Genomic DNA, 25,905 nt, shown 5'->3' with positions numbered 1-25,905 from the left:
TTGTAGATTAGCAGTCCATTTTAAAAAAATAAATCTCTCCTGGTTTGTATGTGTGTTTCAAAGCACTGTTTGCATCGTTGCTCCCATTCCTGTGTTCCAGGGAGCAGCAAAGTCAGAAATATATTGATTTGTTTTCCATTCAGTCTGTGCAGTTGAGCACAGTTTTTAACACCTGTTATCCTGATGATTTTTGACAGAGGGCAGTCTGGAAGTCTTTCAGCAGAATAAACTACTATCCTCAATACCTGTGTGGACAGCATTTGGTGAACTAGCCATTTTATACAACTGCACACGGACAGCTTCTGTGAAAGGTACCTAAGGTTAATTATAACAATGTTGCTCAAAGTGTATTTTTGTGAGGTCCCCGTTATATCCAGATTCTTTTCGAAGTTTTCATTTCATAAATGTTTGCATGTCTTGATTGTCTGCAGTAAGCTCATGTTTCCTTCCTTGAGTTCTTTCTGCTTGGGAACTCTAATAACACTATGCCATGAATATGGTTCCATGTCTAGCATGACACTTGATAAACAATTAGGCATCTCCAAAGTGTGCTGGTTAGCCTGATCTGTACCATACTAACTACTAAGGAAGGATTGCGTTTTAATTTTGGATGCTTTAGTAGTGGCGATGGTCTTTGGCTCTTATGTGCTTGTGTCAAATGCAAACCTGAGGCTAAATGACAGTGAATTTGAAAAGACATTAGAACCATGGTGTTTTTAGTAGAGCAGATAAAGTCTAATTCAAGAGGAAGGAAATATAATACGTAGGAATTAGTTCCTTTTGTACTTCTTTTAGTTCTGTGTTTTCATTATGTTACTGAGTCTTGCCTAGATCCATTTGCAACTGGGATTTGGGAGATTTGATTTTGACCTCAAATGTGGTGGTGGGAGAGATGGAACTTCCAGATGGGATGTGCTGCTTCTCTGAGGCAAATGCTTTTTGCATTTCGTGTTTGCAGGCTGACCAGGATGGAGTTGTTAGGTGTTGCTATGATACAAATATCCCTCTTCTTGAGTATTCGTCCATTAAATAACCCTTGATTCCTTTCCTAACCTGCCGTAATTTTTCTGTGACAAACAAGTAAATGACCAAATATGATTAAGTTCATCATATTTCCACTCTCCACCATTCCATAAGTATTACTTCTGTTTGAAGACTAATTTCCGTTCTTGTCTAAATCTGCAGGGACTTTGAACCACCAGTAAGTATGACGAGTTCGTCTCGACTTAATAAGGGGCAAATGGAATAAAACAATAAGTTGTTTGCTTTAAAAGCTTTTGGTCTTTCTTCCTGCACCCGGTTTAGGCACTTAATCATTGCTGGCTGTGTAGATGGAAGTTATTACATGTAATCTGTTTTTGTTGCTGCCTGATAAACAGAGCAGCATCAGTAATGTGATTACTTTTCTCTACTAGCATGCGGTTCTACTTGAATACATTCCCTGTCTTTCTTTTTTGCCTGCTGTACAGTATTAGCATTATAAAGTAGTGTTTCTGCATAATAAGATGTCAAGCTGCTTTAGACCTTTGTTAACATTAATTGGTTTTGAGGTAGGACAAGAATTGTCCAATTATGGACAAGAAAGGGTATTTGAATACTTGAAATCACTGCAGAAACCTATCCCTCCCCAATAGCTTTCCCATCTTTCTTGTGGAGCAAGAGCAGTACGATGCCATAACTGAGCATGGATAGTAAACACACATGTGGAAACCCTTTCTTGATGCTGGATCTACTGACACCCTTTTCCTGCAGTCTTTGGGAAGTGACAAGTAAAGGACTTTATCCAAATAGCTTTTCAATGGCTGCTGCTACTCAGCAGCATCTTCACACGCAGTAGCTGTATTTGAAATTGGCAGTGAGATTTACTCCTGTGTTTCTGAATTTCTTTTTTTTTTAAGTTCACCTTTGAGACCTCAGGCTTTTTTCTAGCCGTATAACTGCTTTATTTAGCTAAGGTAGAAGAGACAGGAAATACATTTTGTGATAGCCTGGACTCTTGCCATATTTTCTTCATGAAAAGTAAACTGAAAGATGTCATTTAGGAGAAAAACAAATCCAAAGCAATACCTGTGTTCTCCCATCCAGCATCCAAAAATATCTTCTGAGATATTTTGATAAATGGCAGAGTATATGGTTATATCATGTGTACAACAACCAATGACTGTGCATCATTTTAAAACTGGTATTTTTCTTTCTTGTTAAATTGATTTTATGTTTATGATAAATTGAGGAAGTAAATTGCTCTACATTTTTCTGGAGCTTTCCTTTATCCCAGAGAAAACAGTTTTGTTCTTTCTTATGACAGAAGGAAAATTGCTGAATATGGTGTTACATCCTTAAAAAGAAGAGATTAAATTAAACAGAATCACCTTGTTTTGCTTAAAAAAAATAAAAGATGCAATGCGTTCTATTGTGTCAATGATTGCACACAGAGGCTGCTTAGTAGTTTGCATCTTTGATGCTGAATCTTGTGCATGCTTACTGTATTAATATTTTGATTATATTTTGAAAGATAATCATTAATGTTTCAATTATCCTTTATTTCCTTATAAGACGGATACATTGGAGGAAAACTCTGTGAGGATTAAATGAAATTAAATGTATTTCTTGACATCTGTTATTTCTATCTTACTGGATAACTCAAACATTTATTTGCATGTAATCTGAATTAGAGATGAATCCAAGCCACAGTATTCAACATCATAGGTTTTGGAAAACTTCAGCCAAGTTTCTGTTTCTTTCAAAGCAGCTCCTTTGCAGATTGCAGCTTTTGAGTGCAATGACTGTCCGTGATAAGAGCAGATCTTCACAAGTGTTCAGCCCTGTTTGTGCTCATAGTAAATGGCTAGATTTTCAAGGTTACTCACCCTGTGGGGTTGCGTGGAAGGTGCTCCATGGAGAAACCATTTGGAAATCTATGCCTTACTTTAGTGAGCATTGTCTGAGTGGGAGTTGAATTCTTTTAAAAGTCTGATTGCAATAGATGCTTAATATTTTAAAATTTGGCCTTTGGCCTTTTGAAAGAGCTCATCTGTCTTGTACCATGACCTCAAATTGTAATATCATCCATCAAATAATTTGGAAACATTGTTGATTTTATTCTTGTTTTTTTTGTTTTCTCAAAGCAATCACTAATGTTAAAACATGGGCATTGGACAGAGAAGTGTTTCAAAATATCATGAGAGTGACAGCACAAACAAGACAAGAGCAATACCGAAACTTCCTTAGAAGGTAAATATGATGAGTTTCTATTTGGGCTACTTACTAAGGTGCACAACAATATTGTGCCTAGCTTGTAAACAGAGAGAAAAAGATGCCCTTCATGCAAATACAGCCTCAAAAGCCTGACTATTTACATCTTTTGGGTTTTTTTCTTGTTGTTTTTTTTTAAGATTCATAAGAGAGTTTTTCCCATTTTAATTGTTTTTCTCCTGCATTATATTAGGAAACTTAAAAGCTTGAATGCTTTTAAGTAATAGAATAAATTTATAAAAAAGCTACCTGTTTAGCAGTTAAAACAATATAATGAATAAATAGAGTTAAGTAAATCCTCCAACTAGTAGTTAATTTGCTGCTGGAGAAGATTAAGGAATTCCTTGTCCCTTGGAGACTTGAATAGATCTGCATGTCTCTCAGCTTATGAACTAATCCCCATATAAATTACCAGGAAATTTGCAGAGTAGAATAATTCTCTCTCCTGCAGGGAACACTGAGCATTGTACCATGCTTCTCCTTAGGAAGATGGTGAAATTAGAGGTTTCAAACCATAGTTAGCTGATTTCATATTTTGATTTTTTAACAAAGAATGACCATTCTGTTATGCCTTCAAATCAAGATGTAAAGCCTACCCATGCATAGAATGTCTTGTGTATTTTTACATCCATCTCTGTCTTTGATTTCTAAACATATTTCTTTTCTGAGCCTGAGTAGCTAGAAAGTTCTATAATTTCCTGACTTTTGCAAGTCTGAGTGATCAGAGTGGAAGGTTTCTTCATTCTTACCAGCAAGTTCACTAAGTCATCACTGTAATCGGATTCTCTTTTAAAAGTTGTCCGAGGAGTACTGAAGTTTTTACCTTTGTTTGATTTTGCAGTCTCTGCAGTGCATTTAAAAATATATCCTTGGATTACTATAATGACTTGGTTTACAATTACTGGGTTCTGTATAACTGAATTTTGAAATCAATCCCTATGCCCATTAGAGTCTTTTCCCCTACTGAAATACAAAGTTGATTTACGAACTGACCAGTGTTTGCCACATTTCTGAGTTGTAAGTTGTGCGAGTTTTGTTTGTCTAAAAAACAAGATGAGAATGCTTGAACCTTCTGAATTAAGATTTAGTTGTATATTGTGTTCACCACCAGTTTAACTAGCAATAAAATGTGATTGTACAAATTGTGTAGATGAGAAAAAGATCATGAAAAAAAGTGTTAACAACGACTTTGGGTTTGGGGTTTTTTTGTTCTGCGTTTCTGCTTTCTGGAAGTGTGTCCCTGCTGAAAAACTTACCTGAAGATAAATTAACCAAGATCATCGACTGCCTGGAGGTGGTAAGATACTGTTCAGTTCTTCTAAATAATATTCAGTAAGCTTTCAAAATAACAAAGAAGAATAAATAATTAAAAATAAAAACCAACCAAGCTTCTGTAATATGAGAGTGGGCTTGTAGTGATCAGAGTGGAATTCCAGGTTGGCAGCAATTAATAACTTAATATTATGTCACTAAATGTTATGGTTTTGGCATCAAAGTAGTCAAGCAAGTAGATAAGAGGATCTATACTCTAGCCTTTGTTAAGATTAAGCACAAAGGTGGAGGAGGCAGATAGAGTGATGCACAGCCATAGCACAAGGGGATGAGGAGATTATGGTGTTGATTATGTGAAATGGCAAATGGCCTTAGCATAGCAGTATCCTAAGCTGTAAGTTTGGGGGTTTTTTTGGTTTTTTTTTTTTGGGGGGGGGGATTCCTGGCAAGGGAGAACTTGTAGGAAACACTCAGATCACAAAGCTGGAAGTTAACACAGAAAAAATGCTTGGTTGAAAGTTAAACAATTAGGTAATTCATTACCTGAATCGTAATGAATGGTAATGGCGGTGAGGGTTCCTTAGCAGACACAGAAAAATTGGTGCCTTGGTAGCTTGCAACAGATAATTTAGGCATTCCCACTGAGATGTCAAGCCTGAAATTACTTTTGGAAATGGGTTTTTGATTTAGAACTCTTTTAAGAGTTTTTGATATTTTTTTTCCTTTGTTTTCCCTTGCTTCATAAGGAGGATGCAAGTGCTGTGGGTTTTTTGAACAAATAATGTGCTGCTGCATTAAGATTGGCCCCTCTTTTTCTGTAATGGAGTGGTTGCATATTATGGGATGCGATGTATGAAGGAGATAGGAAGTTAAACATTAATGGAAGATCCACAGGTATTAAGAACTCTGCATAGTAATCAGAACTTTCAAAAAGGCTAACAGTTTATCAGAGAATATTGTCTCTCCCTTCCCTACCCAACAGGAGTACTATAACAAGGGAGATTATGTTATTCGGGAAGGAGAAGAGGGAAATACCTTCTTCATAATAGCAAAAGGAAAGGTAAGATTTAATAAACCTAATTATAAAGTAGGTTATATACAAACACATTTCAAAAGCTACCCTGAAGGGTGTGATCTTCAGTAAAATCTGTGCAGAGTGTTTTTGAGGACGCTGTTGAGTGCACGATACCGTGATAAAAGCCTGGAGCAGCATTTCAGAGGTTCAGGGAGCCTAATTTTCCATTCACAATGAACCCGTGTTATACTGTCCTAATTATAATGTAATTAAAGTGTGTCCTGAAGCCTCTTGACACTGCAGCAGAGATGTAAAGTCAATTTTTTTGTAAATGAGATTTGATCCTATGTCTTCTCCTAGATTGTTCAATATCTGATGGGCAAAACATAGACTTGTGAAATGTATAAGAAGTAGTGGAGTCCTAGGCTTAATGGAGAGTGGCCTTCTAGATGTCTCTATGTTCCTGTCATTTGTTAGTGCCAGAGGAATAAGGCAGCAGCCTTTATCCATCAGCTGTTACATTGGAGGCCGACATGGGACTCTAAAGAATCAAATCAGGGCAATTTTCATCAATAAACTTCCAAGAGGATTTCCAAAATGTTTCTGTGTCCGGAGATATTCTGGTTTGGTTTTTGCTAATGTGGGCATAGCAGAATGCGTGCTGCTGTGGAAGCAGAATTTCGTGAGGGGGAAATGTTAGTTAATTCTTCTATCTGCTATCTGCTTAAATAAAAAGACAAAAAGCTCGTATGATCCCTGCCCACAGTGAGAACTGAAGTATTTTTCAGTTTTTCATTAAAATGTTACTTATTTTTGCTTTGTTTTACAAGGTATGAGGAGAAAATACTTGGGGGTGGGCAATTTGTTTTAAATTTTTGAGAGGTAGGAGTAATTACATATATTTGTAACTCTTTCTGCAGCATTACAGAGTTTAAGACATTTATGAAATACACAGAAAGGAAAGGAAACCTTACCAAATTTTTATTCCTGTACTTTCCAGGTGATAGTTACCCAAAGTACAGCAGATCACTCACAGCCTCAGCTGATTAAAAATCTACATAAAGGGGATTACTTTGGAGAAAAGGCTCTTATTAGGTTAGTTCACATTGTCTGATTCATGATATGTAGTATTTCAGTTGTCCTATCACTATGTATTCGATTCTACAATTCATGACTCTTTGGAATATAATATTTGTTTTGATTATAAAGTAGATAGATAAAGGTAGTGACTGAATTTGCCTTAATGTTTTAGTTTTTTGCAGAGAGAACTTGAAGCTATACACTGTCATCTACCTTTAGTTTTCCCTGTAGAAGTCAAATGCTGACCCTCTCTGCATTGTGGCTTATTGCTTAGATTTCAGTAAAAGCTGTGATGAAAACTTATCCCAGGCTCTATGTGACTTTAAAATGGATAAGCTCCATCATGACTGGACTGAGCTGTTGTTTCCATTGCCCATGATAGTAAGAAACAGAAAGAAGGAGTCACATAGTACATATTTATGTGAGTGATTGAGTAGGGAATCTTTTGGTTTCTGGAATGTTTTATATCCAAAGATCATTTCAGGAGTAAGTAGTAAATCCTGATACAGTGCTAATTACAGCTCACTCTAATTTCTTGGAAGGTTGCTAAAGGATGTCATGATCCAAACCCTTTTGAAACTGGAAAAAATACCGTGCTGGATCATGATAATGACTAGTGAAATGCTACTATTTTTTATTTAGTTCAGCAATATTAATTCAGGTACAGGCTGCAAAGACCTTTGAGGAGTTTCACCTGTAGCAGCTGGGACCCTCCATGAGTACAGTGTGAGGTACAGTGTGAATCCTCACTGTTTTGAGGATTTTGATATGTTTGATATGTTTCTGAAAAAGTACATTTCAATTCATAGTGACGACGTCAGATCAGCAAACGTCATTGCAGATGAATACAACGTGGAGTGCCTCGTTATAGACAGAGAGTAAGTACTCTGCAGTTCAATAGAAGACTTGCATCCTCTTTTAGTAGGTTAACATGTGACTTTCAGTAGGTTCATAAGACTTCACTAAAGGCAAAATCACAGTTTGTCTTAAGGGAACACTGAACAAGTGTTTATGTTTTTTGAAGCACTAAGAAAGAGAGGCTGATGGCAGACGCTTGTGCACAGAAGCTTAAGAGTAGCTCAGAGTTATTCTTTTCTTTCTCCCCTTGTAGTGGTGATGTTTATTGTGGTCTCCTGGGTCAGACATTCCTCAGAGCTGGTCTTGTCAGTGAAGACCAGTGCAGAGAAGGTGTTCAGTAACTCTGCCTTCTCTGCATCCTCTGTTACGGGTCCCCCCTCCATTTAGTTACAGGCCCACATTGTCCTTTGTTTTCCTTGTGTTATTGATGTATTTGAAGAAGCCCTTCCTGTTGTCCTTGACATTCTTGGCCAGATTTAATTTCAGATGGGAATTGGCCTTCCTTGTCTCATTCCTACTCACTCTTACAACCTTTCCATATTCATTCCAAGTGGCCCATCTCCTGGGTGCTTCCATCTCCTGTGTGTTTCCTGCTTATACTTGAGTAATGACAGGAGTTCTTTATTTATCTACACAGGTCTCTTGCCCCTTTTGCCCAATTCCTCGCTCATTTCCTGAGCCTGGAGGAAGTAATCCTTGAATATCAACCAACTCTCTTGGACCTCTCTTCCCTGCAGGGCCTGTTCCTGTGGGATTTTTCCAAGAAGGTCCCTGAAGAGGCTTAAGTTGGCTCTCCTGAAACACCAGAACAGGCTTCCTAGTGAGGTGCTCAGTGCATCTAGACAATGCTCTTAATAACATACTTCAGTTTGGTTCACCCTGAGATGGTCAGGCAGTTGGACAAGGTGGTTGTTGTAGGTCCCTTCCAACAGAAATAGTCTGTTCTAAGTCTTTTCTTCCCACAGTGCTGTTACTCACCTCTGAAGCAGGAGAGGTGAACTCAATCCCTTTGGCACTATGTACCAAGGGTTTTATCCACTGGGGCAGAAGGACTGACTGCCTGGACTCGTGCCAGGCTGGTTCCCAGGGTAGGGATGGTGGAACCACACTTAATAACCACAGTGCATGTGGGAGGCAAAGTACACCCAGCCTGCTCCAAATTATTTAAACATAGCATGAAATGACCTGAGGAAATCAGGCATTCTGTCCCCCTGCCCTCTGGCAAGAGGTTTGCTACTTCAGCAGGTTACTGCCTCTTCAAAGCTCTTAAAATCATGTCAAAGTGATAATGTAAAACTTTGTCTGGATCATGACTTGAATGTTCAGCATTTTATAATGTTTCATTCGTGTTTTTAGGACCTTTAATCAAACAGTTGGAACTTATGAGGAGCTCCAAACTTACCTTGAAGGTTATGTGGCTGATCTGGCCCAGGCCGATGAAAAGCGACATGCGAAGTAAGTCAGAGCATTTGGTAGGTACATCTTTAGTAGGTAATCATAAAAAACAATGATAGATGTAAGTGAAATCGTGCATGGTAGTTGATGGAGATGGACTCCTAGGAATGAATGACAGCAGTCACTGTAGTAAAACAGTCTGGATATGCTTATGGAGCCCAAGAAATGTTTTCTGAAGCAAAACTTACACAGAATCTCAGTATATTGACTTTCAAACAAGAATTCTCTCTATTCCAAGAAAACTGAGCACAGAATAGAAGTGACGTTGAGCTCAAATAAATTTTGCATTCTCATGGGAAGTTCTTTGACTGGTAAAAACCCTACTCTTAACTCCTGACTGAGTTAATGAAACTGTATTACTGTGCAAAAGACTAATTGTCATTTCAAAAAGAAACAAGCATACATAAAAGAGACAGTTTATTTTTAGTGTTTCAGTGTAGCCCCTACTGTTTGCTTTTAGCTGTGGGCCACATTTTTAGTTTATGTGCCTCTGATTTCAACCTGAGCACTACTGGAAAATTAGTAGAGCATGGTTTTCTTCTGTTTAGAAGTACAGCTGCATTCTTATTTCTGATCATTCTACTGGAACTGGTACACAGTCTTCAAACATTGGTTCTCCAACTTGGAGCACCCAAATGTTTGCAGCTGACCACATAAAAGCAGGATTCTCACCATGAATCATCTCTTGCTAAAAATACTGTTGATCATACTCAGTGAACTTGAGCAGCATTTTGCTTCTAATTTACTTCCATAGGAGGTCCAGAAAGAAAGTGCTTCTGCACAAAATAAAATCAGGATTCTCTTAGGAAATAAGAAGGCTTTCCTTTCCTTCTTTTCCTTTCCTTGTCCTTTTCGTTTTCTTGTCCTTTTCCTTTCCTTTCCTCTATATAGGAGCATTAAAATTAATGGCAAGGAAGAGCACTAACCTGTGTTAATTTTCTTAATGCAGAGGAAGATCCTTCTGTGGACAGCTGACCAAAGAGGTGTCTTTGGAGATGATAGAGCTGAAGGAGAAAGTAGCCCAGTTCCCTCCTTCCCCATTCAAGAATTTAGAAGTTGTCACAACTCTGGGTGTTGGTGGGTTCGGAAGGGTTGAGCTTGTAAGACATTGTTTTAAACATATTCAAATAGTTCTCTGTCTTAAATGATTAATTTAGCCACTCAATAACGTAAAGGATTTTAATATTCTCCATGCCTGTTATTCTGCCTCAGACAGAATAACTCTGTATAAAGCAATGCATAGTTAAAAAATATTTCAGGACTCGGATGTGCGAAGAAGCAAATCCATTCTTGTGTGCCTTCATCTTCTGTTGTTAAAAGTATCTTCCTGGTCACTAGACACGGTCATCAGTCTGTGTATGTGGAGCTTACAGATGTGCCTACCTGCATTGTGTTCCCTGAATTGCAGGCCTTTTCCCAAGACTCTGCTTGGACCTGAAGTAATCTCCACAGCATCACTTAGTCTGTATTGTTAGAATTGCTTCAGGATGCCCCACAGCAGCTATAACCAGTGTGATCTCTCTCTGAGCTGTGTTGACTGTGACATTTCCAACAATTTTTAATGGCTCTTTTGAGCCATATTCAATGGGATGAACAGCTGTGTTTCTGGGATACCAAGAGCCTCATGAGCCTAAAGTCTTAAATTCCACTCTCCCCTGGCTGAGTAGCAAACATCTGAGAAAAACCTGAGAGCATTTTGTGCAGGCTGCTGAAGGTAATGGCAAATTAAAGGAGACTTTGTGGTTTTAGTGAAGTACTTCACAGTAGTTAAACCATCAGTTGTTTTATTCTGATTCATGCTTCACAAAAAAAAAAACAACCAAAACTTTCACACTGGAAATTCTACAGCATCACCTGAATAATAAGCTAAAAATTGAATTCTCATCCAGCTGTAGAACACAGATTACTGCTTCCTTGGTTTCTGAGAAGCCCTGTTTTAACTTCCATCTTTTTATTGCATTTTGGATAATATTTCAGCATAATGCAAAATCATTTGTAAACATTCTTCCTAAACTGCCTCTGCATTTTGTTCTTTTGTATTATGCTGGTGGTTAGAAATCTTAAATTGAAGTTAGGACCCGCTGCAGTATAAACTTACTGTAGTATGTAGTACCTACCCAAACTGCTGCTATTTCACTTTGCAAGTGGGGACTGGGAAACTAAAAAGACCTGATGCTTGACTTAAAATCATCCATAACAGTTCTGCAAAATATCTGGAATTCGTCCCTCACTACAGCCATCAATTTTAGTCCTGTGCTGTGTTGAAAAAGATGGATATCAGTATACCTATTGAGAACTGATTGGTAAGATATCCTTTCTTTTCCTCATATGTATTCTTCATTTTTATTCACAGGTTAAAGTGAAAAATGAGAACATGGCTTTTGCTATGAAGTGTATAAAGAAGAAACACGTAGTGGACACCAAACAACAAGAGCATATCTATTCTGAAAAGAAAATCCTTGAGCAGATATGTTCTCCTTTCATTGTAAAGTAAGTTGACCATAATGTTTCCTTGAATGTTGACCCCCAGCTGACCCACTGAACAGCATTATTAGGAATCAGGTTTGGCATATATGAGTTCTGGGGAGAAGACACTGCAAGTCTCGCATTTTATTTTGCTTTTCCTAAATTGCTGCCATTTGTCTCCACAGACTATATCGCACATTCAAAGATAATAAGTATGTATACATGCTTCTGGAGGCTTGCCTTGGAGGGGAGTTGTGGAGCTTGCTGAGAGACAGGTAACAGCAAAGAAAGTGTAACCTTGCCCTTTAAAATCACCAGTCAGCTCCATGGGTCTGCTGAGTAGGTAGATTCAAGGGCTGTCCAATGAAAGATTTTTGTTTGGTTGGTTAATATTCTGGGTGTTATATGTTATCTGGTTAATAAGTAAGGCATTTTTAAAACTTAACTGTCTGTAAGGATATTGATTGGTTTTGTTCCAGAGGCAGCTTTGATGAATTCACCACCAAGTTCTGTGTTGGGTGTGTGACAGAGGCTTTTGACTATCTACATCACATAGGAATAATCTACAGAGACCTGAAGCCAGAAAACTTAATTTTGGATGCTGAAGGATATATAAAACTGGTAAGATGTAATGCACTGTAATGTTATCCTTTTGTCTCCTGTTTCTTTGCAAGAGGAATATAAATAGACGGCACGTAATTATAGAACCAGAGTCCCAGAGTTTAATAACTCTTGTGCTTCAGTAGAGTAGAGGGCAGGCTTCTCATTGCACAATGAGAAACAAAGGCATTGTAAGCCACAAACTTGGGATTTGCAGTCTCTGAGAGCTCTTGCCACAGCATAAATAGCAAAAAAAAAAAAAAAAAAAATCTCCCAGGAGCTAGTTTTAAAGGCAGGAACTACATTTCCCAGATGCAGAATTACCTCTCTGTCCAGACTCAAGCAATCTTAGGTTCTACATTCATTCATTCAATCTACAGTCAGAGGTTCCCTCTCTTTGTAGAGAGGGAAGACAGTAAAGAACTGCCATACTTGATTGTGACTCTGAAAAGTGCAACAAGAATACCTCTCAAAGAACTGGAAATATCCTCTCTGAGGACAATGAGCAACCCAAAGTGTTCCAGGTAAATCTCATGTCCTCAAGGAAATCATGGGTTGTTGTGTCCAAAAGGAAAATAAGTCAGAAAATTACTTGTGATAATAAATGGATCTGTTTTATAACATTCAGTAATCCAGTTGAATTACTTCTCTCTCCTTCACAACTACACTGTGTAGTTGTTTCAGATCTAAACTAGCAATTCTGAGATCTTTGCAGGAGGGGAGGAAGCAATTAAGACTTCAAGGCTTCCCAGTGCAAAACACCTCTGCCTTATGCAGCATATGTTGATTTTGATCAGGTTGATTTTGGATTTGCAAAGAAGATTGGATCAGGGCAGAAAACCTGGACATTTTGTGGAACCCCTGAGTATGTTGCTCCTGAAGTCATACTGAGTAAAGGCCATGACTTCAGTGTGGATTTTTGGTCCCTTGGGATTCTTGTGTATGAACTCCTTACTGGCAGGTAAGTGCCTCCTACTCTGAGTTCTTACCTTTTTTGTTTGTTTTTAGAGACCTTTTAAAGTTACTTTTAAAATAAACAGTTTGGGGGGGGGTGTCAATCAGTAAAGAGACTTGCAAAATGATACTTGTTTTTGTTTCTTATGCATGTCTTACCTTCCATCATTTCAGCAATGCAAGAGACAAAGTGTGGTACATATACTTAATTCTGGCTTACCTATCCAGGGAAAGGGCCAGGCACAGCCTGTAATTAGCTGATGTAGAGCTCCATTAACTGAGGATGATGATGATAACGATGTTTCCTGTGAGGAACAACTGACAAAAGACTGTTGTTTTCCTCCTTAGTGGGTGATGGGGTACAGTGGGGTGGGTGAACTGTAAGCAGGGCTCATTCTTTGCCTCCATGCACATTCCCATGACAATTCTTTGCAAATGCTCAGTGGTAACACAACATGGAAGCTTCTCTGAGTTAGACCAGAGGCAGAGCTGGCTTAGAGGGACACATGTGGTCATGCATTTTCCCTGGTACCTACAGGAAATTTCTCATTCTCAAACCTTTCTAATATCTTAAACAGGCTGAAAGGGTGAGGGTTGTAAAACTATAAAGGTGGGCTTTTTTCCCATATTCTCAAATATTTGATTTGATAAGTAATGGCCACATCTGCTCTTGCCAGACTTCCATTTATCAGTGTCTCTTTCTTTTTCTAGTCCACCGTTCTCTGGGGCTGATCAAATGATGACGTATAATTTGATTCTCAAAGGCATTGAAAAGCTGGATTTTCCTAAAACAATAACAAGGCGGCCTGAGGATTTGATCCGCAGACTCTGCAGGTGGGAGGGGCAGTTTGTGGCAAAGCCTGGGTGTGGATAGATTGAGCTCTTTTAGAATTCAAACTAGAGTGTTGAATTCCTGACAGCTTGATTTAGAATTGTCATGCATAGCACGGTCCATTCTGATTATATTCAGTATGCATTGCGTGCCTCTGAATATGTATCACACCTCTTAGTCTGCAGAGGCAGCATCTACAAATGTTGGCTCTGGGCTTTCTCTGTAGCTGTGAATTTTTTCTGAAACAAATCTTAGGGAAAACTTATGGAGCGTGGGCTGAGGAAAGAGCTAAGGAATTTGATTTTGCTATCAAGCACATTGGTTAAAAGAAAAATGCTTCCAAACTCACGTAGTCATATAGTTTCTACAGAAAACATAGGGCACTTAAAGACTGACTTAAGCCCATTTGAAAATGCAAAAGGCAGTATTTCAAAAGGGCCAGCATAACTCAGAAGCATTAGTGCACAGTGGCATGCACAACTGGTGACAATGCTGACTTCGAACTCCCAGTTCCCCGGGGGATTTCATCCATGGCACTAGGAACAGTGTGCAACATGCTTGTGCACCAGCATTTGAAAGGAACTTTGTAAATTTTGATTTGGCTCCTTTTGTAACTCATAACCAGGCCTGCTGGTCAAGGGGAAAAAAAGATGTGCAACCAAAATTCAGCCTGTTGATTTCACTCTCCTGCTTCTCACAGCCAGGTGACGTTGTTCTGGCTTCCTAGCAGGTTTCTCCATCCTTAAAAGAAAGGAGCAGTGAGCAAAACCTCATTATGCCTCCTTATGAGGCCACATTTTTATGCAAGCTACATCCCTGTGTAACTGTTAAAAACAAGCAGTTAGGACCTATAAATGCTCTTTAAATAAATAGGAATATTTTATAAATTCTTATCCTTATTGTTTTCCTCTTTCTTTTAAGGCAAAACCCTACAGAAAGATTAGGCAATTTGAGAAACGGAATTAATGACATCAAGAAGCACAGGTAAACAAAAGAATCTGCCAAGAAGAAAATTTGGGGTTTAATTTGAAGTATTTTTAATACTTTAGAACCCAGTCTGGTAAACCCATAAAGAGAGATTTCTGTTGCTATTGAGTGCATTTGCAGCTGAGCTAAGTGGTGCTGTAGCCTGAGCTACAGCAACAGTACTGTTGCATTTGCAGCTACACCAAGCGACAATATGAGCATAAATCCTCAACATGTTTATCTAGAAATGTCTTATTTTTTACTGGTTTTGTTGCAGGTTGTCGATGTAGGAGTTTAATTTAGTTCTCAGGGAAACTGATACCAGTTCAGCATCTGCCTTTCAGACCTCCTGACCCTTAAACAGTTGCTTTTTAAGAATGAGTAATTAAGAGCTCCAAAGCAATACTAGGTTTTTGTCCTGATGAACCTAATGAAGAAAGTCTTTCTTCTAATGAAGAAATTCCTCTGTAGCTTAAACATTTTCTGCTTTCTTTTTTTATCTGAGTTGTTTCTAAGGCATGCACTTTGTGCATGTTCTTTGACTTTTCTGTTTCCCTCCCTCTTCTCATGCTGTAAAGAGGGTGGAATTCCAAGGAGACACATAAGTGTCATGGCTGTACTTGTGCATGTATTAACCTGCCTGTCACTGCATCTCCTCTGTACAGAAGTGTTTCTGGTGGTCCTGAAGCTCCCCCTGCCTTGTATGGCAATGACAGTGCTCGAGTTTCCTCTTTCTAATAACTGTGCTGTTACATGGGCAGTAAAAAAATTTCTTACAGTCCTTCTTCACATGTTTTTCAGGTCTTCATAGTATAATGACAGAAAACAACCTGTCTTTCTCTTTTGGTCTCTCCCTGTCTGTCTTTCATTTCTTTTTAATCAGGTGGTTGAGTGGTTTTAACTGGGATAGTCTGAAAGTGAGGAAATTAACGTCACCTTTAAAAAGAGAGGTACTGGCTTTGGCTTTCAATATCATAATGCTTTACTAATATAGCTTGGCTTCAAAGAACAGCTGATGGCAATAGCAAAATTTCCCATAGATGCATTTGAATTATTATAGTTCGATGTTTTTAGTGAAAATTGCATGAAAGAAAGAGAAACAGCAAGCAATACATAAATCCAGTTAAATAATGGAAATATTATTCTGCCTGTGTACTTTGCATTAGATTTTCACCATTACTAGAATAAATGGTGTTTGGTCAGAAACTAATACTGAAAAAAACATATTTTCCTTGGTAATGGGCACATTATTAAGACATATTGTTCATATTACTGTGCAGAGTACAAATTCCTGCATTCTCTTACTATTGAGTTACAACACACCCTTGAGTAAGCTCCGTGTTTTAAATGGCCTATTTCTCTTTGCCCTAAAATGAAAAAAGATTGAGGGTAAAGAGTTTGAAACCCATTTTGACCTCAGTTTGAAACAAAAAATAATTCTGAGGTCTGCATTGAGTACCTACCCTGTGAATATAGATTTGATCTTAAAGAAAGTAGAATAAAAATTGTGTGCAGTGTGGCCCAGCTTTCTTACTGACTTTGTAGGGCTTTTGGTGAAATCCTGGAGTTGATATTATTTGGGAAGTACTTTCATATAGGAAGGCTAACGCCATTGCTCTGTTGTACAATTTAATTACTGGAGGTTTATCTTTTAAAGAATGAGGAATTGCATCCATTGAAACAAGTCACCTGTATCATACCAGCCTTTCATCTCCACAGTGATAGCAATAAAAATGCTGCATAATCAATGGACAACATTTTCAAAAGTTACTTTCTGAAACAACCATTTGTTTGTGTTTTTCATGTCGTAGTTGTCTGGACCGACTGATTACAGCTACTTTGACAGCTATCCCCCTGAAGAGGGAACCCCTCCAGATGAACTTTCAGGCTGGGACAAGGATTTCTGATAGTTGTTTCTTCTGGGACATGTGTAGACACTCATAGGCTTCAGTTCTAAACCTGCTGTCTTGTTTCTTGCTACAAACTACACAGTTCTCCTTGAAGAATAGAAGACCATACAGCAACCGGAGTTTGTTTGGACAATGCACCAAAATCTGTGTCCATTTCTTTATAACAAGGGCATGCATTCAGTCAACAGATGTAGCCTGAATGTGTTTTGATACACAGTGTCTCTACGAATATTTTCAGACACTATGGGTCGGATTTATGGTTTTGCCATTAGAAATGTCAGTAGCTAATACTTTGATGTTAACAAGGTTACCATTTTGGATGGAGAGGATTGGAAGCCAATAACTCTGTGGCATTTGTCAGCTGACAACTATAGGCACTTATTTTTCATTTTATCTGATGTCTGCTGTGTTTCACTTTTTCCCCTTAATGTCCAGTATTGCATTAATGCAGGGATGTGTATAAAAGAGACTTTTACTGAAAGGTTGATTTGATCTGATGCTGCAGCTAAAAGGGTATCACTGTGGAAGCTGCCTCTCTGTCAGTTGAGTTTTACAACAGGCTGAATATATGACAAAGGTCAAATGAAAATCCAGTATGAAACAAGGTATATACATAATAGAAGTTACCTAAAGAAGCAGACTATGGTGTGTATTTCCCTTACTGCTTCAAAGAGCCATGTCTATTTCTTAAAATGTTTTGCTTTTATGTAGTGAGAAGATAAAATAGATGGACAAAAAGCATTTACCTTGCAGGGAAAAAAAATGCAGTTGGATGTTGTGCCTTCATGGTTTATACAGAAAAATTCTGTTGCTCTCTGTTAAGAACTACAACCACTGTTGAAACAGGGATGTTCCTGGTTGTCCTGCTGGGCTTATGGGATTGATGAGTCTGCTACGCTTGCTAGGATTTGTTTCAGCTCCCACAGAGACGAAGTCCAATCTAAATTTCAGTACTGAAGCTCCCACAGCTCACTGCATTTCGCATGCTGGGTGGAAAACCTCCCAGGAAACTTGTACTATGTGCTCAGGGTTTAGTTACTGCTGGATAGTCTTCCTAGCTGCTGCTGGTCATGACTTTTCCACCGGGTGAGGGAGGGACTGCCACAGGGGCAGTTCCATGGTTTGTTACATGGTTATAATTATCTTTTACCGCTGAGTGGCCATTGCTTTGACAGCAAATCAATTTAAATATTTTGTATAACCTTCACTCTGAATAAGGCAGTAGAACATTTTCCATTGAATTTAATGAAGGTTGGATTGAGCCCTTGAAAGAAGACACTACATGTTGGCTAGTTTTGTCTCCCCGCTTGTTTGCAAATTATTATGGAAACTTTCAGCCAACAAAGCCTTTGCAAAATGGTGGTAAGCACACACAGTCAGAGAGGATGGAGCAGAGTCTGTAAGCTGGGGTTGTAGATGCTTTCCACTAACTCTGTTTAGCAATACCAAAGACCAGATTTTCTTTTCAGGATTTAGACAAGCACTGAAAGTTAGTTATTCATGTTTCTCTGCGCATTTTTCTTTCTCTCATAAGTATTTTTTATTGCAGTCAAAATAATATTGCACCAAGTTTTATAAAATCTTTTGAATGTATTTTTCCATTGTACTTACAAGTAGTTTCCTTATATATATATATATATATAAATAATAATGGTGTGTGTATATATATATATGTTTTTTAAGTGAAGAAATAGCTGTATGATAAGTTTAGTGCAGATAGCATTAAGTCTTTGCAGCTGTAGGATATATTTTCATTATAAAGTTTAACTTATCTTGTCTATTTGTGTGCAAATAAAGTAAGATTACAGTGTAATGGGCAGGACATTAATATTTTAGAAGCACATTCCATACAGCAGTCCAGATTCATAGGTCTGATTTATACTTCTTGTCTATGTGATTCAGAAGAGACTGAGGCAGAAAAGACTGCCCTGGAGGGGCATCAGATGTCATTGCTTGCAGCCTGTCCCTCACTCAGATTATGTTTTCCCTAGTGAGTGCTGGGAAAATGAATGCATAAGAAGCTACAATAAATGAAGTCACAGATAATTTCGTGCTTATGTAGAGTACCCATGTACATTTGATTCATTTTGTTTCTAGCACATATGCAGTTGACTGAGCTGAAGTTTTCCAGAAACAAGCAGCAGCTGATACAGTAGAGGCTAAACATTACTTGAACTAACGCCAAATGTCTTTGACAGACAGATGTACTTCAGACTTCAACATGGCACCAGTGGAGTTATGCTGATGTGAAACAAGCGGATAAATGGGTGATTCAGGCTCAAGCAGCTTCACAGTGCAGGAGATCATGGGGAAACTGAATGGACAGTCATGATGATGATTAGATTGTGCTTATTGTTGCCTTTTCTGATTTAATGTCATTGAATAACAGATTTTGACATTCAGGTTTTGATTATGCTGTGGATATGTTAATAACTGTCTGAGTTCTGTCCTTGGTGTTCTTATCTGTGCTTTGCCTTCCTGTCTTGTCAGCTTTGCTTTTATTGTGTGGCTCCCTGAGAAACCCAGCTGTAGCTATCCTTTTTAACCTATACTTCTGCCACAAAAGAACATGCCTCAGGAGGCAGGAAGGATGATGTTTCTTCCTGACAGAGAGCAGAGATGAGGAGCAGTTAGCCTGGGCTGGGTAGATCAAAGTGCCTTCCCCCAGCTACCACATCAGAGTGGTGAACACTTGAGAGAGACTTGTAGGCAGGAGCAGAAGCACAGTGAGAGAGAAAAGTCCCAGGCATGTGATAATTCTAGCCAGTTTTTAGTGCAAATGATTAATTTTCACCATGTCCTCACAGCTGCCTCTTCAGGCTTTGAAAAGGGTGAGGTTGGCCAGCCCAGTGCCTGAATGCATCACCTCTTAGTAGAAAGGGGAAGAAGTAACCTCAGTGCCACAAATGTTTGCACTTGATCATAGAAGGGACTGTGGAGAAGATGTCAGAGAGTGTAAGCCTGTAAGATTTTTGCATTTAATGAGAAGAAATAGCTGTCCTGATATTTAGGGAGTCTCCGTGATTTTAGGCAGGACTTAACAGGTCTTACTTGCAATGAAAAGCATCGGAGATCCCTTTCTCTTCCCACTACTTGAAGCTACCTCTGAACGCACACAGCTTTCCCCTGCTGTGGTCCCCAGGGACCTTGTGATGTAATGGCAAGAATAATTTTTTATCTTTATTTGACAAAGTCCTGGGAGATTTAAGTCCCCTGATGATTTTAAAGCCCCTCCAGCAAGCTGTGTGTAGCTTTGGGGTTTGACGCCTTTGACAGTTTCACAATTTGGCTTCCTCAAGATTGCATAGAAAGTGTGGGAAACAAGCGACCATTAAAGTCAGCTTTCCCAACTGTAGCGTAGCACATTGTCCTAAATTCATCCTCCCCTCCCACTGTTTGCAAGGCAGCACTAGACTGATGCTCTTTATCTCTTAAGTTTCTTGTGCCTGAATGTTGTAGCAGCAGTAAAATCGGTAATTCCTCCCAAAAGTGGAAAGCAAGGAGGAGGTTCTGCAGAGAGCAGATGTGAAATTAAATGCATCCATAATCATGCAGAGCTGCAACCTGTCTTCCTCAAACCTTTATGTTCCTATGGCTTTGGGAACCTGGGACACCTCCAGGCGTGAGACCCAGCACAGATTTATTCAGTAGGCTGGACCAGCAGGGAATGATTGAGCAGTCAGAAGCATCTTTTCCCCTTGTGAGTCAGTCTCTGCTCTTGTCACTGTCTTGTAATCAAAGGCAATTGTGTGCAACACGATACCAGACAGGGAGTTACAAGTTCAAAGCAAACAGAGTTGAACAACAGGCACAGAAAAGGCAGGTAATTATTTTCTCACAAATCCATGATCTGTTGTTTGCTACAAAAATATTGCTCAGTGGTCTGTCTTGGGGACAGCGTTACATCAGTGGTCAGGTGCATCCTTTGGCAGAACTCCCAAATGTGAGCTCTTTGCGACTCCTAATATTCTGCGGCTCATCACTGGTTGAGAGGACTTGGGAAAAAGTACTGAAATAAGGTAAGCTCCTCATCCACAGAAATCAGAGGCACACTGTGGCTGACCCCCACCAGCCAGCATTTCATTGATGTGTGGCAGATGAGAAGTGGCCCTTCTCTTTTTTAGCTCATCTGACATGCTTGCAGAGCCAAAATCTGTTGCACGTACCAAGCTGCAGACCAGCAATGGCAAAAGACAGAATTAACATTCCAATTAAATTATGGTGCTAATAGCAGGAGACACAGCTGCTGAACAGTCTAGCTAGTCACTGGGGACATCCCCGGGTAGATTGTTTTCCATGCTGCCTTACTAAGCCAGAAACATTTCAGAAAAAGAAAGCTGAAACCCACCCTAATGGGACTCCAAAGAGCACCCAGACATGAAGTACAGGTACTGTGGTAGTGCCTGGCTGCCGAGAGCCTGCGGTAGAGATGTTCCTAATCAGCTTCCCTGAAGGGGAGGAGGAGCAACAGAAACATGCCAGGCCTTATCTTGAACTATGTCCCTTGTGGTGCCTCATCCTGCTGGGACCAAAGCAGAGGGGAGCTGTGTTCTGGTTCCTTCAGCTTGTGCATTGTCTGTCACACCGGGGGATTGTACTTGGGCACCAGAAGCAAATATTTGCCTGGGGTCTGACTACCCTTCTCAGTCTTATGGGCAGGCTGATGATCCCCCAGCCCTCCCATGGACAGTTAGAAAGCTGCAGGGTACTTTCTCCTCTGCACTGTGTTAGGAAGATACAGTGTGGTGCTGATGAAGTGAAGTACCACAAGAAGGTTAAAAATTCACTGAATCTCTGAAGCACAGCACAGAACAAGTAAAAGAACTTAGGAAAAAAGAGGGAATAACCAAGCCTAGACAAACCAAGAGCTGTGACCAGAGAAGTAAAGAGCAGGAGGACACTATGAATCAAACCACAAAGCCAAAGAATAACTCTGCTCAAACTTTGGGCTCACTGACATTGTAAAATACCCACAGGCTAAGATTAACCCGCAGGCTAAGCTTTTCCCTTACTCACATTAGCCCCTTCCTCACAGAGCATGCATAGTAAAGTAAGTGTGTACTGTATCTTTAAATGGAGGCAAATCAATGATAAGACAATTACTATAGTTTTTTACTATAGCTTGTTACATATACAGGACATGTTGACTTTTATTGATTTGAAGTGTATAAAAATGGGCTCTTGGCATACTGAAGGTGTGCTAGCTTTGTAGATTTATCACCTAGCACCCATCTCTGCACAGACATGAAATAAAATCAAACATCTTGACTGTGTGTGGATTGGCTCTTGCACACTGGGTGAAAGAACGCCACTTTAGTGACATCAGTGCTATTCTAAGAAAGGAACATGCTGTAATTCTATCAGAAGGCAACCTGGGGAGCTGTTCAGAACCCCTCAAGGGCCCACTTTTCAACTGAGGCCCAGAGGTGTGTACCTCAAAAGCATCAAGAGTATTGTAAAGGATATTATTTTAGTGATAGTGTTACCCACACCTTGAACAAAGAAATAGGATATATTGGCACAAAACTGAGGTTGTCTTGTCAAGCTGTATGAAATCTATTTTGCAACAAGCACTCTACAAATTGAAGACTAGATTTAGTTAGGTTTATTGTTTGAGCTGGTGTGGGTTTTAACAATAGGCATTATCACACTGAATTTTATAAATTCTATGGATTTATTTGTGCAGCTGTTACAAGACAACTGTTGGAAACTACTGCATCTGGTTTTGCTTGCAGGGCCTGATGTCTACTGAAAATCCAAGCCTGCTTCCAGCTTAGCAGGTGGCATTTCCCATGTCTCCTAATGACACCAGGAGCAACCAATGGATTAAAAAGTGAATCCTATTGTACAGTCAGCCTGTGCACATCACTACTTCTGACTGTCCTTAAAGTCAAGACAGGAGTCACAGCAGCTCCACACCAGAGAGACAGGCTCTTTTTCATTACCAAGACACAGCAGTGAAAAGCTTTTTGTTTTCTGCAGCTATCTGTCTTTCCAGCCAGGAGAAAAGCACAGCTTTTGTTTTCCAGTTTTTAAGTCTATCTGATTTGCAAATAAAGTGCCTGACTTTTCTCCTGCCCCTTTCCCTTAGAGAAGGCTCGCAGATTTGGGTCCAGTCTGGCCAAATAGTAGCTTAATAACTTAATGGTTTTCAAGTTCCTCCAGCCTAAAAACTACCAGAATGCTGCTGTTTGCATACCATAGAGGTACAGCACAAAACCCCAAACCAAACCAAAAACAAAACAAACAAACAACCCCCACCACCATCCAAAATACCCTACATTCTTACAATCTCTTGCCTGAATGCTTTTAAAGCTCTCATTACAAAAAACTTTTAATGTTACTAGAGCTCAAAGAGGCTAGAATTTGGCCTGTACTGGTATTCACAGGCTGATGACTATCTGGTTTCCCTGCAGAGTATTTGTTTTCCCCTGTTTGCATGGGCATTTCATAGCACAACAAAGGAAAGAAAGGCATTTTGAAAAGGAAGATAATGTAGTTCCAACAAGAATTGGCCGAGTGACAGATGTAAAACCTAAAATTACTTGAAATTCAGCCAATAAAAGAGAGTTTAAAGTGATTTCTGACTGTATAGCTTTACTATAACATCATTAGAGGGACCATCCAATTTAAGTTGAGTTTTTTAAATTACCCATTTGCAGGACATGTTCTTTCAGCAATGCTTTGGTTAAAAGTGCTTTCAAGAGCAAGCTGAGTCTTGTGGTTGAAGGCTTTTATCTTTCCAGTTTATATGTTTTCTGGCTTGTATTTTTTCTCCAGATCAAGAGCCTTGGATGTTGCAGACCAAAAAATCTCTATATGAAGCATTGAAGCCAAGTAGATTGATATCAACTGGAGGTCATTCAGCAGTTTTTCTAGCTGGCCATAGAAAAGAACTGATGCACAGATTCAGCTGTGGTTTCAGAGTGCACTGGCCAGAATTGTCGGTGTAACTCCTGTATCATCTGATTTTCTTCCTAGCTTTCTTCTTAGAATCACAAGAGATGGAAAACCACCCACTTGTTGTGGTTACCACAGGCAAAACCCAAACAAGCAAGCAAACAAAACAAAACCAAAATAAAACAAAACAAAAAACCAGAAAAGGCTCTTAGCATTTTTATTGAAGCAGAACTTGCTGTGAGGCCTGGCCTGAGCAGGACAAGGGCTGCCAGTGTCATCCCGGAAACATCCCCCAAAAATGAGACAGCTGTCACAGAAATCACAGGCTGAACATCCTTTGACTCAAATACGTAGAAATAAATTAGAGGGGTTAAGTCAATGAGGAAGAACAGTGCTGCAATGTGAACCATGTATATCTTTATTTCACTCAATGGATTCAGGGCCTGGGGTTTCATTTAGCTTTATCAAAGGCATAAAGGTTACTTTTTTGAGCGACTCAGACTGAACAATTATGTTTTGAGATAATTTTGTGAGATTAATGGAAGACAAACTTGGTATAGATCACATGAACATTCATCAAAATCAAAGGCCAAAAACCCCAGCCCAAACAACAAACTACTAATAATACAGCCTAGTCATGAAATCTGGTACTTCTGGATGAAACTCTCATCCTATCCCTTCAGAGGACTGAGCCATGGAAAGAGAAACTTGCATTTAGCTGTTGTTATGATGTTATAATGTGCTAAAGGAGTGACAGCAACGTAATCGACTAATTTAACCGATGCAGACGCATTAAGGACAAGGGGGAGCTTGTGGGAGACTGAAATTTGAAGCCAAGAGGTGCGACAATCAGAACAGAGAATCTGTAAACAAAGCAGCTTGAAAGGGAAATACTGTGGATGTGCCATTATCATCACAGGGCTGGATAGTCAGACAGGCACGGAAGAAGTCACAAAACAGGGAAAGCCTTTTCACTCTCCCCCACCACCTCGAGGAATATTTGATCTAAGAGTTTTATAAAAATGAACTTTTCTTCTCTTTCCAAGAGGAAAGATAACAGTTAACTGGTTAAATATTTTGCATAAATACATATAGGAGCGTCAAAAAGTGATAACCACTTCTAATTTATTGCTTTGGCACTTGAACTGTGAATATATGGAGGAGGAGGAGGCGGAAATTAATTAGTGAATAGCGTGTTCATAGGACTGCTGCCACCCAGTGTCAAATGAGAGTATAAATATAATTAGAAAGGCCAGAGACTTGGGATTTCAACAGAAGGCTTAGAACAGGAGCTTTGAAACAGTATCTTTAATAAGATATGTTTAAAGTATCAAATATCACACTGCTGAGGTTGTACCTTCCCCTCTTCCAGTAAGAGCGCTGCTTATTTTACAACAAAGCAATGTTTATTTGTCACGAGAGCTCATGACTGAAAGAAGTTCTCAGGCATGACCGGCTGACTTGTGTCACCACACAAGTCCTGGGCTGGGATTGCCCCCAGTTCCAGCTCACCCCAGCCTTCCCTAGTCTCTGGCTGGGGCAGCAGGACATGGGGTGAGGTCCTGTGGAGATCCCTGTGCCCCTTTGGACTGATGCAGGTGATGTAGGGCTGCACTTGCATGTTGTGACTCTCACCTGGCACCTTCCCTGGTCTGGCAAGGGGCATGTGCCAGCAGGACAGGAGGTCCTCTCCTCAGGGCCAGGGAAGCTCAGAAGCCTGCAGAGCAACTCGACTTTTTCTGTAGAAGTTTCACTGGCACCATTACAATGCATGTTACCAGACAAAGGGGGGCATGAGTTCATAGCAAGAGACCACTACCCCACATTTGTTGTCCTGGAGTGTGCTCAGCAAAGAATGGGTAGGTTTGATCCAAGCTGCATTAATACCAGTGATAATTTTTTAAAAAAATACGTAAATGCTGGAACACAACTGGCCTGGTTGTCCACATAAGTGATGTTAAAAGTTTCCTCTCTGATGTGGAAAAGCTGTTTTAAATCATGTCAGAATTTATTTCCCCTTAAACTGTTTGGGTTATACCTATGCCCATCCCAATGGAGGGAGGCAGGTCAGGTCAGGATCATTTCTCTCCCACGCCAGGCAAGAGGCCATAAGATTGGAAAAGCCATTAGGGACACAATGCTGACCATGGCAATGCAAATATTCTTACTGACCTGTGAAATTTGCCTGTAATCCTCATGGGGAGAAGGAGATGCAGTCATTATGTTCATAATCACAAGGGCTCACAGAGATTCACCATCCCTCATCCAGAGAAATAAGTTTTCAGCTGTAATAGGATTCACTGGTTGTTAATTTGCTTCACAAGTAATTTTCTTGTTTTACCTTA

General features: G+C 39.5%; 1 protein-coding gene across 1 annotated transcript in view; it reads left to right on the top strand.

Annotated features, from left to right (window-relative positions):
• The window catches only part of PRKG2 (protein kinase cGMP-dependent 2), a 33,933-nt gene extending 10,693 nt beyond the window's left edge, over positions 1–23,240 (top strand). The window contains exons 4-19 of the mRNA XM_027738546.2: positions 198–311; positions 3,126–3,231; positions 4,486–4,549; positions 5,507–5,584; positions 6,540–6,634; positions 7,429–7,497; positions 8,834–8,932; positions 9,882–10,032; positions 11,286–11,422; positions 11,584–11,673; positions 11,878–12,019; positions 12,796–12,959; positions 13,664–13,786; positions 14,706–14,768; positions 15,634–15,700; positions 16,562–23,240. Coding sequence (XP_027594347.1) covers positions 198–311; positions 3,126–3,231; positions 4,486–4,549; positions 5,507–5,584; positions 6,540–6,634; positions 7,429–7,497; positions 8,834–8,932; positions 9,882–10,032; positions 11,286–11,422; positions 11,584–11,673; positions 11,878–12,019; positions 12,796–12,959; positions 13,664–13,786; positions 14,706–14,768; positions 15,634–15,700; positions 16,562–16,657 — 1,658 coding nt within the window. The 3' untranslated portion in view covers positions 16,658–23,240. The remainder of the gene's footprint in view (positions 1–197; positions 312–3,125; positions 3,232–4,485; positions 4,550–5,506; positions 5,585–6,539; positions 6,635–7,428; positions 7,498–8,833; positions 8,933–9,881; positions 10,033–11,285; positions 11,423–11,583; positions 11,674–11,877; positions 12,020–12,795; positions 12,960–13,663; positions 13,787–14,705; positions 14,769–15,633; positions 15,701–16,561) is intronic.
• Positions 23,241–25,905: the final 2,665 nt, after the last annotated feature.

This window comes from Pipra filicauda, unplaced genomic scaffold, assembly GCF_003945595.2.
Source record: "Pipra filicauda isolate LSUMZ 115617 unplaced genomic scaffold, ASM394559v2 scaffold8_size5757611_pilon, whole genome shotgun sequence".
Classification (NCBI taxonomy): domain Eukaryota; kingdom Metazoa; phylum Chordata; class Aves; order Passeriformes; family Pipridae; genus Pipra; species Pipra filicauda.
This window is presented reverse-complemented; position numbering and strand designations above follow the sequence as displayed.